Below are 15,475 nucleotides of genomic sequence, written 5' to 3' on the forward strand. Positions count from 1 at the left end.
CCTCTAGCATATTTACACCGTCATTTGATTTAACGACCGTAAACCCCACTGTTTTACCTCAACCATCAAGGTTAGTAGTTAATTCACTCCTTGGCCTCATTATGGAGAGAACATCAGTGTGGGGAGAGAGAGAGAACAGTGATTGGCTTCCAGAGAGAGAGAGAGAGAGAGAGAGAGAGAGAGAAATGGATTTTAAGTCCACCAATCTCAGTCACTATACTAATGAGAACCACTGGCACGTCTAAGTAGTGAACTGAGAGAGAGAGAGCGATAGTTTGAGATATCAGGGCTGGTCTGGGAACAGACTTTACAGGGCTTCTGTAGTTTCAGACTGGTCTTGAATCAGGGGTTTTGAGGAGGATGTGAGGAGTGTTTGGGGTATAAGGACTGGTCTAGGATCAGGGGTTTTGAGGAGGATGTGAGGAGTGTTTGGTGTATAAGGACGGTCTAGGATCAGGGGTTTTGAGGAGGATGTGAGGAGTGTTTGGTGTATAAGGACGGTCTAGGATCAGGGGTTTTGACAAGGATGTGAGGAGTGATTGGGGTATAAGGACTGGTCTAGGATCAGGGGTTTTCAGGAAGATGTGAGGAGTGTTTGGTGTATAAGGACAGGTCTAGGATCATGGGTTTTATGCGGGTGTGTTTGGGGGTATAAGGACTGAGTTATAGTGTGTGACTGACCTTGCGTCCGGAGTCGTTGCTGCCACACTCTCCTTTATCGTACCACCATTTGTTCTTTAGTTTGTCTAAGACGGCCTGCTCATTGAGCTTCAACACGGCTAGGTTTACCGGGATCCTGCACGTACACCACACCACACCACACCACACCCAGGACAGGGCAGGGCCATAACATAAATAACATAGCATAACATATGTTATCTTATGTCAGTCATTCAGAACATGTCCAATCATATACCACATCTACGCATCAAGGTTTACTGCAATTTAGCTGTGTCACTGGTTAGAAGTTGGAAACCTCACACACACATTCACTCACAGGCAAATACATACAGTAAACAGGAACATCATTAGGAACATACATGTACATCAGAGTCAAAGTGATATGTGTTAATACTCCATCTATCTCTCTCCCTACTGTACTGTACGGTAGTAGATGTGTATTACTGTATCACTTTGGGTAACCGGCACACTAGCTGTGAACCCTCTGTTACGGAACACAACACGTCAGAAAATATTCTGATTGCAGATTCTATTCCCCTTTAAAAGCTGTAGGAGTGTCTAGTTAGTAGGAGGTGCTTGGGGACAGAGATACAAAAAAACAATTATGTTCTTTGTGTGTGTGAAGTCTTCAGTGTATCAGCTTGACAGGGATCCTACGCATGAATGCATGCTATCCTTACTTATTCATGAGAATAAAATACAAACTGTGCCAATTCCAGACACCCTCCTCCCAGAAGGACTAGAGTAGGTTATCTTGGCTAGAGAGAGAGCATGATGTCACTCTGTAGTTTTAAGTTGGCCCCTACACACAGTTGAAGCACTTGTTACCCTTTGTGTTGAAGTCGGGGCCATAGACTGGGAAGAGATAAAATATAATGTGTCTCTCTTGTGTTTTAATCCCTCCCCCACCCACCATACAAAGTTGTCAGGAAGTGTTGCCATCCAGAGTGTCTGAGCAGCTTTGTGATTGGCCGGTTACCCCCCTGGTGGATCAGCGTGGTTGGTTGAAACAGGGTTCTGACCTTGGAGTCCCCGCCCCCGCTGCCACACTCGCCCTTGTCGTACCACCATTTGTTTTTCAGTTTGTCCAACAGGCCTTGCTCGTTCAGTTTTAACACGGCCAGGTTAACAGGGTTTCTTTAGAACGATAATAGATAGAATCATAACTGGGTCAGTTTTCCTGGGTTAGGAAATAGTACTGTATATTATGGACAGGTATATAAATATGTATTTATAGACTGTACAGAGTGACTTCGAAAATGTTGGAGCTATATTTTAATAATGATAACTGCGTTAGCATTTGAAAGAGTATATGGACAGGTAGGTAAGTAGTCTGTACAGTGGTTATGATTATGAATGTTGAATCGCTAGATTACGCCACCTGCTTGGATAAACCTATGGCGATATATGGAGTGAAACTACTATGGAGCAGGGTTGATCTTGAGTTTAGACACTCTAAATGCTTGATATACAGTATATTACTTATATATCTCAATGGACAGAAATGCTTGCTGGCCATACTTGAGTCAGGTTTAACCACATAGAGGACAGGACCTCTTAGAGGAGGTAGAGAGCAGATATCATGGAGAGATGCTTCAGATTTGGATGCCTACCTGTCTGTCTGTAGATGCTCATGTCCTTTCAATGTTTCCACTATGGATATGGGGAACTATCACTGTTCCATCCAGCCTTATCATTCTTAGAGACAGGAATTCAGTGTTCAGAAATGTAGGTCTATCAGCATTCACTTCATACAAATATGCTTAGTTGTTGAGTGTCAAAACTCAATTTAGAGTTTCTCTTACTCCTTCCTTAGCTGATAATTGACTCTAGCATAGAAAGAAGACCACCAACTAGATCAGCAAACTCAACTATCACATCCATATCTATAGCACCTCTCTCTCTCTCACTCTCTCACTCTCTCTCAGTAAAACCTCTGAATCCTTTCTCATCCCAGGTAGAGTCAGACATGGATGTTTATGTGTTCAGGTACAGTATATAATAATATACCCTGTTGGTGGGTTAGAGGTCGAGTAGATGAGGCGGCAGAGTGCTTGGTGGTGGGTTAGAGGTTGAGTAGATGAAGCAGCAGAGTGCTTGATAGTGGGTTAGAGGTTGAGTAGATGAAGCAGCAGAGTGCTTGGTGGTGGGTTAAAGGTTAGAGGTCGAGTAGATGAAGCAGCAGAGTGCTTGGTGGTGGGTTAAAGGTTAGAGGTCGAGTAGATGAGGCGGCAGAGTGCTTGGTGGTGGGTTAAAGGTTAGACATCGAGTAGATGAAGCAGCAGAGTGCTTGGTGGTGGGTTAAAGGTTAGACATCGAGTAGATGAAGCAGCAGAGTGCTTGGTGGTGGGTTAAAGGTTAGACATCGAGTAGATGAAGCAGCAGAGTGCTTGGTGGTGGGTTAAAGGTTAGAGGTCGAGTAGATGAAGCAGCAGAGTGCTTGGTGGTGGGTTAGAGGTTAGAGGTCGAGTAGATGAGGCGGCAGAGTGCTTGGTGGTGGGTTAGAGGTCGAGTAGATGAAGCAGCAGAGTGCTTGGTGGTGGGTTAGAGATTAGAGGTTGAGTAGATGAAGCAGCAGAGTGCTTGGTGGTGGGTTAGAGATTAGAGGTCGAGTAGATGAAGCAGCAGAGTGCTTGGTGGTGGGTTAGAGGTTAGAGATCGAGTAGATGAGGTGGCAGAGTGCTTGGTGGTGGGTTAGAGATTAGAGGTCAAGTAGATGAAGCAGCAGAGTGCTTGGTGGTGGGTTAGAGGTTAGAGGTCGAGTAGATGAAGCAGCAGAGTGCTTGGTGGTGGGTTAGAGATTAGAGGTCGAGTAGATGAAGCAGCAGAGTGCTTGGTGGTGGGTTAGAGGTTAGAGGTCGAGTAGATGAGGTGGCAGAGTGCTTGGTGGTGGGTTAGAGGTTAGAGGTCGAGTAGATGAGGTGGCAGAGTGCTTGATGGTGGGTTAGAGATTAGAGGTCGAGTAGATGAAGCAGCAGAGTGCTTGGTGGTGGGTCAGAGGTCGAGTAGATGAAGTAGCAGAGTGCTTGGTGGTGTGTTAGAGGTTAGAGGTCGAGTAGATGAGGCGGCAGAGTGCTTGGTGGTGGGTTAAAGGTTAGAGGTCGAGTAGATGAGGCGGCAGAGTGCTTGGTGGTGGGTTAGAGGTCGAGTAGATGAAGCAGCAGAGTGCTTGGTGGTGGGTTAGAGGTCGAGTAGATGAGGCGGCAGAGTGCTTGGTGGTGGGTTAAAGGTTAGAGGTCGAGTAGATGAGGCGGCAGAGTGCTTGGTGGTGGGTTAAAGTTTAGAGGTCGAGTAGATGAAGCAGCAGAGTGCTTGGTGGTGGGTTAAAGGTTAGACATCGAGTAGATGAAGCAGCAGAGTGCTTGGTGGTGGGTTAAAGGTTAGAGGTCGAGTAGATGAAGCAGCAGAGTGCTTGGTGGTGGGTTAGAGGTTAGAGGTCGAGTAGATGAGGCGGCAGAGTGCTTGGTGGTGGGTTAGAGGTCGAGTAGATGAAGCAGCAGAGTGCTTGGTGGTGGGTTAGAGATTAGAGGTTGAGTAGATGAAGCAGCAGAGTGCTTGGTGGTGGGTTAGAGATTAGAGGTCGAGTAGATGAAGCAGCAGAGTGCTTGGTGGTGGGTTAGAGGTTAGAGATCGAGTAGATGAGGTGGCAGAGTGCTTGGTGGTGGGTTAGAGATTAGAGGTCAAGTAGATGAAGCAGCAGAGTGCTTGGTGGTGGGTTAGAGGTTAGAGGTCGAGTAGATGAAGCAGCAGAGTGCTTGGTGGTGGGTTAGAGATTAGAGGTCGAGTAGATGAAGCAGCAGAGTGCTTGGTGGTGGGTTAGAGGTTAGAGGTCGAGTAGATGAGGTGGCAGAGTGCTTGGTGGTGGGTTAGAGGTTAGAGGTCGAGTAGATGAGGTGGCAGAGTGCTTGATGGTGGGTTAGAGATTAGAGGTCGAGTAGATGAAGCAGCAGAGTGCTTGGTGGTGGGTCAGAGGTCGAGTAGATGAAGTAGCAGAGTGCTTGGTGGTGTGTTAGAGGTTAGAGGTCGAGTAGATGAGGCGGCAGAGTGCTTGGTGGTGGGTTAAAGGTTAGAGGTCGAGTAGATGAGGCGGCAGAGTGCTTGGTGGTGGGTTAGAGGTCGAGTAGATGAAGCAGCAGAGTGCTTGGTGGTGGGTTAGAGGTCGAGTAGATGAGGCGGCAGAGTGCTTGGTGGTGGGTTAAAGGTTAGAGGTCGAGTAGATGAGGCGGCAGAGTGCTTGGTGGTGGGTTAAAGTTTAGAGGTCGAGTAGATGAAGCAGCAGAGTGCTTGGTGGTGGGTTAGGGGTTGAGTAGATGAAGCAGCAGAGTGCTTGGTGGTGGGTTAGAGATTAGAGGTCGAGTAGATGAAGCAGCAGAGTGCTTGGTGGTGAGGTAGAGGTCGAGTAGATGAAGCAGCAGAGTGCTTGGTGGTGGGTTAAAGGTTAGAGGTCGAGTAGATGAAGCAGCAGAGTGCTTGGTGGTGGGTTAAAGGTTAGAGGTCGAGTAGATGAAGGGCGGCAGAGTGCTTGGTGGTGGGTTAAAGGTTAGACATCGAGTAGATGAAGCAGCAGAGTGCTTGGTGGTGGGTTAAAGGTTAGACATCGAGTAGATGAAGCAGCAGAGTGCTTGGTGGTGGGTTAAAGGTTAGACATCGAGTAGATGAAGCAGCAGAGTGCTTGGTGGTGGGTTAAAGGTTAGAGGTCGAGTAGATGAAGCAGCAGAGTGCTTGGTGGTGGGTTAGAGGTTAGAGGTCGAGTAGATGAGGCGGCAGAGTGCTTGGTGGTGGGTTAGAGGTCGAGTAGATGAAGCAGCAGAGAGCTTGGTGGTGGGTTAGAGATTAGAGGTTGAGTAGATGAAGCAGCAGAGTGCTTGGTGGTGGGTTAGAGATTAGAGGTCGAGTAGATGAAGCAGCAGAGTGCTTGGTGGTGGGTTAGAGGTTAGAGGTCGAGTAGATGAGGTGGCAGAGTGCTTGGTGGTGGGTTAGAGATTAGAGGTCAAGTAGATGAAGCAGCAGAGTGCTTGGTGGTGGGTTAGAGGTTAGAGGTCGAGTAGATGAAGCATCAGAGTGCTTGGTGGTGGGTTAGAGATTAGAGGTCGAGTAGATGAAGCAGCAGAGTGCTTGGTGGTGGGTTAGAGGTTAGAGGTCGAGTAGATGAGGTGGCAGAGTGCTTGGTGGTGGGTTAGAGTTTAGAGGTCGAGTAGATGAAGCAGCAGAGTGCTTGGTGGTGGGTTAGAGATTAGAGGTCGAGTAGATGAAGCAGCAGAGTGCTTGGTGGTGGGTTAGAGGTTAGAGGTCGAGTAGATGAGGTGGCAGAGTGCTTGATGGTGGGTTAGAGATTAGAGGTCGAGTAGGTGAAGCAGCAGAGTGCTTGGTGGTGGGTCAGAGGTCGAGTAGATGAAGTAGCAGAGTGCTTGGTGGTGTGTTAGAGGTTAGAGGTCGAGTAGATGAGGCGGCAGAGTGCTTGGTGGTGGGTTAAAGGTTAGAGGTCGAGTAGATGAGGCGGCAGAGTGCTTGGTGGTGGGTTAGAGGTCGAGTAGATGAAGCAGCAGAGTGCTTGGTGGTGGGATAGAGGTTAGAAGTCGAGTAGATGAAGCAGCAGAGTGCTTGGTGGTGGGTTAGAGATTAGAGGTCGAGCAGATGAGGCGGCAGAGTGCTTGGTGGTGGGTTAAAGGTTAGAGGTCGAGTAGATGAGGCGGCAGAGTGCTTGGTGCTGGGTTAGAGATTAGAGGTCGAGTAGATGAAGCAGCAGAGTGCTTGGTGGTGGGTTAGAGGTCGAGTAGATGAGGCGGCAGAGTGCTTGGTGGTGGGTTAAAGGTTAGAGGTCGAGTAGATGAGGCGGCAGAGTGCTTGGTGGTGGGTTAAAGGTTAGAGGTCGAGTAGATGAAGCAGCAGAGTGCTTGGTGGTGAGTTAGAGGTCGAGTAGATGAAGCAGCAGGCTGCTTGGTGGTGGGTTAGAGGTTAGACATTGAGTAGATGAAGCAGCAGAGTGCTTGGTGGTGGGTTAAAGGTTAGAGGTCGAGTAGATGAAGCAGCAGTGTGCTTGGTGGTGGGTTAGAGTTTAGAGGTCGAGTAGATGAGGCGGCAGAGTGCTTGGTGGTGGGTTAAAGGTTAGAGGTCGAGTAGATGAGGCGGCAGAGTGCATGGTGGTGGGTTAGAGGTCGAGTAGATGAAGCAGCAGAGTGCTTGGTGGTGAGTTAGAGGTCGAGTAGATGAAGCAGCAGAGTGCTTGGTGGTGGGTTAGAGGTTAGAGGTCGAGTAGATGAGGCGGCAGAGTGCTTGGTGGTGGGTTAAAGGTTAGAGGTCGAGTAGATGAAGCAGCAGAGTGCTTGGTGGTGGGTTAAAGGTTAGACATCGAGTAGATGAAGCAGCAGAGTGCTTGGTGGTGGGTTAAAGGTTAGACATCGAGTAGATGAAGCAGCAGACTGCTTGGTGGTGGGTTAGAGGTTAGACATCGAGTAGATGAAGCAGCAGAGGGCTTGGTGGTGGGTTAAAGGTTAGAGGTCGAGTAGATGAGGCGGCAGAGTGCTTGGTGGTGGGTTAGAGATTAGACGTCGAGCAGATGAGGCGGCAGAGTGCTTGGTGGTGGGTTAGAGGTTGAGTAGATGAAGCAGCAGAGTGCTTGGTGGTGGGTTAGAGGACGAGTAGATGAAGCAGCAGAGTGCTTGGTGGTGGGTTAAAGGTTAGAGGTCGAGTAGATGAAGCAGCAGAGTGCTTGGTGGTGAGTTAGAGGTTGAGTAGATGAAGCAGCAGAGTGCTTGGTGGTGGGTTAAAGGTTAGAGGTCGAGTAGATGAAGCAGCAGACTGCTTGGTGGTGGGTTAGAGGTTAGACATCGAGTAGATGAAGCAGCAGAGTGCTTGGTGGTGGGTTAGAGATTAGAGGTCGAGTAGATGAAGCAGCAGAGTGCTTGGTGGTGGGTTAGAGGTTTGAGGTCGAGCAGATGAGGCGGCAGAGTGCTTGGTGGTGGGTTAGAGATTAGAGGTCGAGCAGATGAGTCGGCAGAGTGCTTGGTGGTGGGTTAGAGGTCGAGTAGATGAGGCGGCAGAGTGCTTGGTGGTGGGTTAGAGGTTAGACATTGAGTAGATGAAGCAGCAGAGTGCTTGGTGGTGGGTTAAAGGTTAGAGGTCGAGTAGATGAAGCAGCAGTGTGCTTGGTGGTGGGTTAGAGTTTAGAGGTCGAGTAGATGAGGCGGCAGAGTGCTTGGTGGTGGGTTAAAGGTTAGAGGTCGAGTAGATGAGGCGGCAGAGTGCATGGTGGTGGGTTAGAGGTCGAGTAGATGAAGCAGCAGAGTGCTTGGTGGTGAGTTAGAGGTCGAGTAGATGAAGCAGCAGAGTGCTTGGTGGTGGGTTAGAGGTTAGAGGTCGAGTAGATGAGGCGGCAGAGTGCTTGGTGGTGGGTTAAAGGTTAGAGGTCGAGTAGATGAAGCAGCAGAGTGCTTGGTGGTGGGTTAAAGGTTAGACATCGAGTAGATGAAGCAGCAGAGTGCTTGGTGGTGGGTTAAAGGTTAGACATCGAGTAGATGAAGCAGCAGACTGCTTGGTGGTGGGTTAGAGGTTAGACATCGAGTAGATGAAGCAGCAGAGGGCTTGGTGGTGGGTTAAAGGTTAGAGGTCGAGTAGATGAGGCGGCAGAGTGCTTGGTGGTGGGTTAGAGATTAGACGTCGAGCAGATGAGGCGGCAGAGTGCTTGGTGGTGGGTTAGAGGTTGAGTAGATGAAGCAGCAGAGTGCTTGGTGGTGGGTTAGAGGACGAGTAGATGAAGCAGCAGAGTGCTTGGTGGTGGGTTAAAGGTTAGAGGTCGAGTAGATGAAGCAGCAGAGTGCTTGGTGGTGAGTTAGAGGTTGAGTAGATGAAGCAGCAGAGTGCTTGGTGGTGGGTTAAAGGTTAGAGGTCGAGTAGATGAAGCAGCAGACTGCTTGGTGGTGGGTTAGAGGTTAGACATCGAGTAGATGAAGCAGCAGAGTGCTTGGTGGTGGGTTAGAGATTAGAGGTCGAGTAGATGAAGCAGCAGAGTGCTTGGTGGTGGGTTAGAGGTTTGAGGTCGAGCAGATGAGGCGGCAGAGTGCTTGGTGGTGGGTTAGAGATTAGAGGTCGAGCAGATGAGTTGGCAGAGTGCTTGGTGGTGGGTTAGAGGTCGAGTAGATGAGGCGGCAGAGTGCTTGGTGGTGTGTTAGAGGTCGAGTAGATGAGGCGGCAGAGTGCTTGGTGGTGAGTTAGAGGTTAGAGGTCGAGTAGATGAGGCGGCAGAGTGCTTGGTGGTGGGTTAGAGGTCGAGTAGATGAAGCAGCAGAGTGCTTGGTGGTGGGATAGAGGTTAGAGGTCGAGTAGGTGAAGCTGCAGAGTGCTTGGTTGTGGGTTAGAGATTAGAGGTCGAGCAGATGAGACGGCAGAGTGCTTGGTGCTGGGTTAGAGGTCGAGTAGATGAAGCAGCAGAGTGCTTGGTGGTGGGATAGAGGTTAGAGGTCGAGTAGATGAAGCTGCAGAGTGCTTGGTTGTGGGTTAGAGATTAGAGGTTGAGCAGATGAGACGGCAGAGTGCTTGGTGGTGGGTTAAAGGTTAGAGGTCGAGTAGATGAGGCGGCAGAGTGCTTGGTGGTGGGTTAGAGATTAGAGGTCGAGTAGATGAAGCAGCAGAGTGCTTGGTGGTGGGTTAGAGGTCGAGTAGATGATGCGGCAGAGTGCTTGGTGGTGGGTTAAAGGTTAGAGGTCGAGTAGATGAGGCGGCAGAGTGCTTGGTGGTGGGTTAAAGGTTAGAGGTCGAGTAGATGAAGCAGCAGAGTGCTTGTTGGTGGGTTAGAGTTTAGAGGTCGAGTAGATGAAGCAGCAGAGTGCTTGGTGGTGGGTTAGAGGTTGAGTAGATGAAGCAGCATTGTGCTTGGTGGGTTAGAGATTAGAGGTCGAGCAGATGAGGCGGCAGAGTGCTTGGTGGTGAGTTAGAGGTCGAGTAGATGAAGCAGCAGAGTGCTTGGTGGTGGGATAGAGGTTAGAGGTCGAGTAGATGAAGCAGCAGAGTGCTTGGTGGTGGGTTAAAGGTTAGACATCGAGTAGATGAAGCAGCAGAGTGCTTGGTGGTGGGTTAGAGATTAGAGGTCGAGCAGATGAGGCGGCAGAGTGCTTGGTGGTGGGTTAAAGGTTAGAGGTCGAGTAGATGAGGCGGCAGAGTGCTTGGTGTCGGGTTAGAGGTCGAGTAGATGAAGCAGCAGAGTGCTTGGTGGTGAGTTAGAGGTCCAGTAGATGAAGCAGCAGAGTGCTTGGTGGTGGGTTAGAGGTTAGAGGTCGAGTAGATGAGGCGGCAGAGTGCTTGGTGGTGGGTTAAAGGTTAGAGGTCGAGTAGATGAAGCAGCAGAGTGCTTGGTGGTGGGTTAAAGGTTAGACATCGAGTAGATGAAGCAGCAGAGTGCTTGGTGGTGGGTTAAAGTTTAGACATCGAGTAGATGAAGCAGCAGAGTGCTTGGTGGTGGGTTAAAGGTTAGACATCGAGTAGATGAAGCAGCAGAGTGCTTGGTGGTGGGTTAAAGGTTAGAGGTCGAGTAGATGAGGCGGCAGCGTCCTTGGTGGTGGGTTAAAGGTTAGAGGTCGAGTAGATGAGGCGGCAGTGTGCTTGGTGGTGGGTTAGAGATTAGAGGTCGAGCAGATGAAGCAGCAGAGTGCTTGGTGGTGGGTTAGAGGTTGAGTAGATGAAGCAGCAGAGTGCTTGGTGGTGGGTTAGAGGTCGAGTAGATGAAGCAGCAGAGTGCTTGGTGGTGGGTTAGAGGTTAGAGGTTGAGTAGATGAAGCAGCAGAGTGCTTGATGGTGGGTTAAAGGTCGAGTAGATGAAGCAGCAGAGTGCTTGGTGGTGGGTTAAATGTTAGAGGTCGAGTAGATGAAGCAGCAGAGTGCTTGGTGGTGGGTTAAAGGTTAGAGGTCGAGTAGATTAAGCAGCAGACTGCTTGGTGGTGGGTTAGAGGTCGAGTAGATGAAGCAGCAGAGTGCTTGATGGTGGGATAGAGGTCGAGTAGATGAGGCGGCAGAGTGCTTGATGGTGGGATGGGGATAGAAGGCAGGAATGGGGTTAAAACAGGAGTGAGTTTTCCCAACAGCCTTCGTAGCTTAAGAAGTATGTTACAGTATTTCTAGAATCAAGCCACTTGTCGAACAGCTTGTCGAATCACTAGATTACACCACCTGCATGGCTAAACCTATGGCGATATATGGAGTGAATATACTATGGAGCTGGGTTGATCTTGAGTTTGGACATTCTAAATGCTTGATATACAGTATATTACTTATATATCTTGTCGAACAGCAAAGGGCTTTAGCTTCATTTTACAAATGTAATTTGTTAATCCATACCATAAAAGATGTAGACTACCATCAAATATAGATTGTACAATAGTTATTGTCTCACGCCTAGTGCAGCTGTGTTGGGGAGATAACATACCACTTGAGTTATCAAGGCTGTAGCAGACCCACCCGAGAACAGTACATTGTACAGAACACATCAGGGATGGAGTGAGGACAGGGTCAAAACACAACAGTACACATCAGGGATGGAGCGAGGACAAGGTCAAAACACAACAATTCTTCAGGATAACAACAGTTGAGATCCTGTCAAATGAAGAGCTGTTAATGTAGAAATTCTGAGAGATGAATTCAATCAAACTGGCATCGTATCTCATATTGACTGTACTGAAATAATAGTGCAGACGGGTTTCAGACACCATGAGAATATTCAGTAGACTCCCCTCACAGGTATATGCTTAAAGATTCCCAACGTTTCCTGTGTGAGAACAAAGATACTGTCACCAGGCAACACCTCTAAGGCACATTTGATTGAACAGAGCCCTCAGTAAACAAAAAAGGGGGTGATCACTAATTTCTGAATCGGAAAGAGAAGTAATACACATTTTATAATTTTCATGGCTTCATTTTCCTACATCTTGAGTGGCTGGCCAGAACAATGGCATCTCAATGAAGGAGACCATTCAGTCTGAAAATGTCTCAGACTCCCTTACAAAACATTATCTGAGTAATGATCTTCTCTGTCAATATCAGACATCTGTGAATACCACCGATCACTCTCAGTGTGTGTGAGTGAGTGAGTGAGTGAGTGAGTGAGTGAGTGAGTGAGTGAGTGAGTGAGTGAGTGAGTGAGTGAGTGAGTGAGTGAGTGAGTGAGTGAGTGAGTGAGTGAGTGAGTGAGTGAGTGAGTGAGTGAGTGTGAGAGAGAGAGAGAGAGAGAGAGAATTGATTGTGAGTAAGGACCTTTGCTCTGTGCAGGCAGCCTACTGAGAAAGTCCACTAAATGACTATTCAATGACACTAAATAGGAGTCTTCTCTCCCCGTAGGAGGCTTCTCATTAAAAGAAATGCAATCTCCCCATAGGAGGCTTCTCATTAAAATAAATTGAGATGATTATGGTTGAATTCAAAGATCCACATGACCCCTGCAAGATCTTTCTGCAACAGAATACATGTACGACATGGACTGTAGTCATGAGAGGTGAGGTTAGGCAGGTGTTGTCTGCTTTAGCTGTTATTAAATAATCATTCATAATGATACAAATAATGCCCCCCCACCCCCCAAAAAACCATGTTTTCTAATCTTATCACATCAAAGCCTGACAACATCAGTCTGAGAGAGAAGAGAGGAGAACAAAGAGAGAAGAAGAGAGGAGAACAGGGGAGAGAGAAGAGATGAGAGAGGAGAAGAGAGGAGGAAGGAGAAGAGAGCAGAGGAGAACAGAGGAGGGGGGAGAAGAGAGGCGAACAGAGGAGAGAGAAGCGAGAAGAGAGAAGAGAGGATAGAGGAGAGAGGAAAAGAGAGGAGAACAGGGGAGAGAGAAGAGATGAGAGAGGACAAGAGAGGAGATAAGAGAACAGAAGAGAGGAGAGAAGAAAGGAGAGTTGAGGGGAGTAGAGCAGAGTAAAGGAGAGGAAAATAAGTGTTTCTGAAGGAGGGAGGAAAGAAAGGGGGGCTGTCAGATTTCCACAGACCACTTCTGTAAGCACTCAGAGTCTGGTCAGCCTGACCAAGCCCTAGGTGGTGGATGTCAAGGGCTTAGCAAGGCTTTAGCTCGCACAGACACAGAGATATTGAGCTCTGCAGTAGTCATAGAGGTTATACAGACAGATATTCAGTTCTGCAGTAGTCATAGAGGTTACACAGAGATATTCAGCTCTGCAGTAGTCATAGAGGTTACACAGACAGAGATATTCAGCTCTGCAGTAGTCATAGAGGTTACACAGAGATATTCAGCTCTGCAGTAGTCATAGAGGTTACGCAGACAGAGCTATTCAGCTCCACAGTACACAGTTAGAACCTCTATGTCTACAGTCTCAGAAAAGAAGGTGCTCTCTAGAACTTAAAATGGTTCTTTGGCAATAGAGAACCCTTTTGGGTTCCATGTACTGTAGAACCCTCTGTGGAAAGGATTTTACACGGAACCCAAAAGGATTCTACATGGAACCACAAAGGGTTCTTCAAAGGGCTCTCCTATGGGGACAACCAAAGAACCATGTTAGGTTCTAGAGAGCACCTTTGTTTCTAAGATTGTAGTCATAGAGGTCACGTCAAGTTTCCATGGTGAAAATATAGACACCTTTTAACATTAGGTCATACATGCTGGTTCTGACACCGATAAACCAGTGGGTCATGCAGGGCCAAGTGTTTGATGTTTATAGTGGTACTCTATTCCCTACATAGTCCACTACCATTGACCAGAACCCTGTGGGCCTTGATCAAAAGTAGGGAATTTCGGGAAAAGGGTGCAATTTGGGATGCATCCAGTATCTCCATTAAAAAAAACATCCCATGCAAAAAAAAGATGCCTAAGCCATTTCCAGCTCCGAGGCAGAGGTGCAGTTACACGTTAATACCTGAGGGGTGAGCCCTTGGGCGTGGCGATGCCGTATCCTTTAGAGTCCAGGTTCCCCCCGACCTTCATGGTGTCACAGGGTTTCCTCTGCTCGATGTACTCGTTCATGGTGGACTCTAACAGATAGGCATACTTCCCTTTAGACTTCCTGACCCTCATCACTCCCTCGTCTGTGGTCTTCACGAATACTGAGGGGTCGGCCGACTTCATGTATGACCACATCTTCTCAAACACCGCGATCTTAGACCGCTGGGGAGAGAGGAGGGGTTAGGATTGTGTGTGGGGGACCTGTGTGTGTGTGGTTGGGATCTCTGTGTGTGTGTGTGATTGGATCTCTGTGTGTGTGTGTGTGTGTGTGTGTGTGTGTGTGTGTGTGTGTGTGTGTGTGTGTGTGTGTGTGTGTGTGTGTGGGTGTGGGTGTGGGAGGGGGATCTCTCTGTGTGTGTGTGTGTGTGTGTGTGTGTGTGTGTGTGTGTGTGTGTGTGTGTGTGTGTGTGTGTGTGTGTGTGTGTGTGTGTGTGTGTGTGTGTAAACTACATGCTAGTCAAACAGGTGTGTGTCTATGAGTAAACCACAGGTCTCACCCTGAAGAACTCTTTGGTGGAGCCAGCATCCAGAGTTCCGTAGGCGATCTCGGTCTGTTTAGCCAGGTCCTCAGCACTCTCTATGGGGGACACCATCCTCTCCACTGTGAGAAAAGCAGCTAGATTGGCCGTGTAGGACGAGATGATGATAAGAGTGAAGAACCACCACACGCCACCCACTATCCGCCCTGACAGAGACCTAGAGGGAGAAACAGCCAGAGACAGGCGTTAGAGACACCTACACCTACACACACAACCCCTAGGATATGTCCAGCTAGGCTTGAAGGGGAGAAGGACATAACGGAGACCTAAAAAAATAAAACCATCTGCATAACTCTCCATTAGGACCTCATTCACATGCGTATACATTATAACAAAGCAAACCAAAGCCTCTGCCTTTCACATGACTCTGACCTATCTAGCATCACATGACAGTATCCATCCTCCTCCCCCACTCCCTACAGTACAGCAGGTCTCTGTCTGTGTCTCATCATCAGACACACTGGTTGTGTCCCAAATGAACAACATATTCCCTTCACACAGTAGTCCACTACTTTTGACCAGGGCCCATATTTAGGGAATAGGGTGCCATTTGGGATGCACACCCTGCCTTTCCCATACCGTACTTCCATCAAGGCTCTGGGAGAGCTGTGTTAAATGTGCTGAGACAAGATAACTGAGCATCACAAAGGAAATACACCACATTCATCTCACCTTAAGGAAGTTACCAGCGTGTTTCACGGAGCCACACACATTAATTGGTGGTGATTAATAATGAGAGGAGGAAGAGGAGGCCACTTAGTCACAGTTGTTATTTTGGTATTTGGTATTTATTAGTATCCACATGAACCGCTGCAAAAGCAGCAGCTACTCTTCCTGGGGTCCACATGTAACATGACATAATACATAGTACAGACTATTATAAGTCAAGGACTGAAATACATACATTTAAAACGTCACACATAGCCTACATATCAGTACATACACACAATATCTAGGTATAATACATAGTACAGTGCAAATTACAATACAAAATATACAAAATGGCTGTCTCTTCATAGTCCCCTTTGTTCTTTTATCTGTTTTAAAACTGGTTTTATTACTAGCTTGAGTTACCTGGGGTGGCAGAGAGTTCCATGTAGTCATGACGCTATTTACTACTGTGCATTTCCCAGCCTCTGTTCTGGATCTGGGGACTGTGAAGAGACCTCTGGTTACATGTCTTGTGTTGTAGCGATGAGTGTTTCGAACTGTGAGCCAACTGCTTGAACAGACAGTTCAAAAAGCAGTTGGAGGCCACGGAAGGAGTGTTGTATGGCATTGAAGCTCGTTTGGAGGTTTGTTAACACAATGTCCAAA

At 48.1% G+C, this 15,475-nt stretch overlaps 1 protein-coding gene across 3 annotated transcripts in view; it reads right to left on the reverse strand.

The window, feature by feature from the left end:
* LOC106604348 (glutamate receptor 1) overlaps positions 1-15,475 on the reverse strand; it is a 171,646-nt gene that overhangs the window by 10,286 nt on the left and 145,885 nt on the right. For 2 of the 3 annotated variants that reach the window (XM_045717944.2, XM_045717946.2), the window contains exons 12-14: positions 14,117-14,315; positions 13,534-13,781; positions 1,704-1,818 (exon numbers count right to left, since the gene is read on the reverse strand). In XM_045717944.2, coding sequence (XP_045573900.1) covers positions 1,704-1,818; positions 13,534-13,781; positions 14,117-14,315 — 562 coding nt within the window. Of the gene's footprint in view, positions 1-681; positions 797-1,703; positions 1,819-13,533; positions 13,782-14,116; positions 14,316-15,475 lie in introns of all 3 variants that reach the window. The other variant, XM_045717945.2, reaches the window with a different exon arrangement.

Source organism: Salmo salar, chromosome 05 (genome assembly GCF_965601325.2).
Source record: "Salmo salar chromosome 05, fSalSal1, whole genome shotgun sequence".
NCBI lineage: Eukaryota > Metazoa > Chordata > Actinopteri > Salmoniformes > Salmonidae > Salmo > Salmo salar.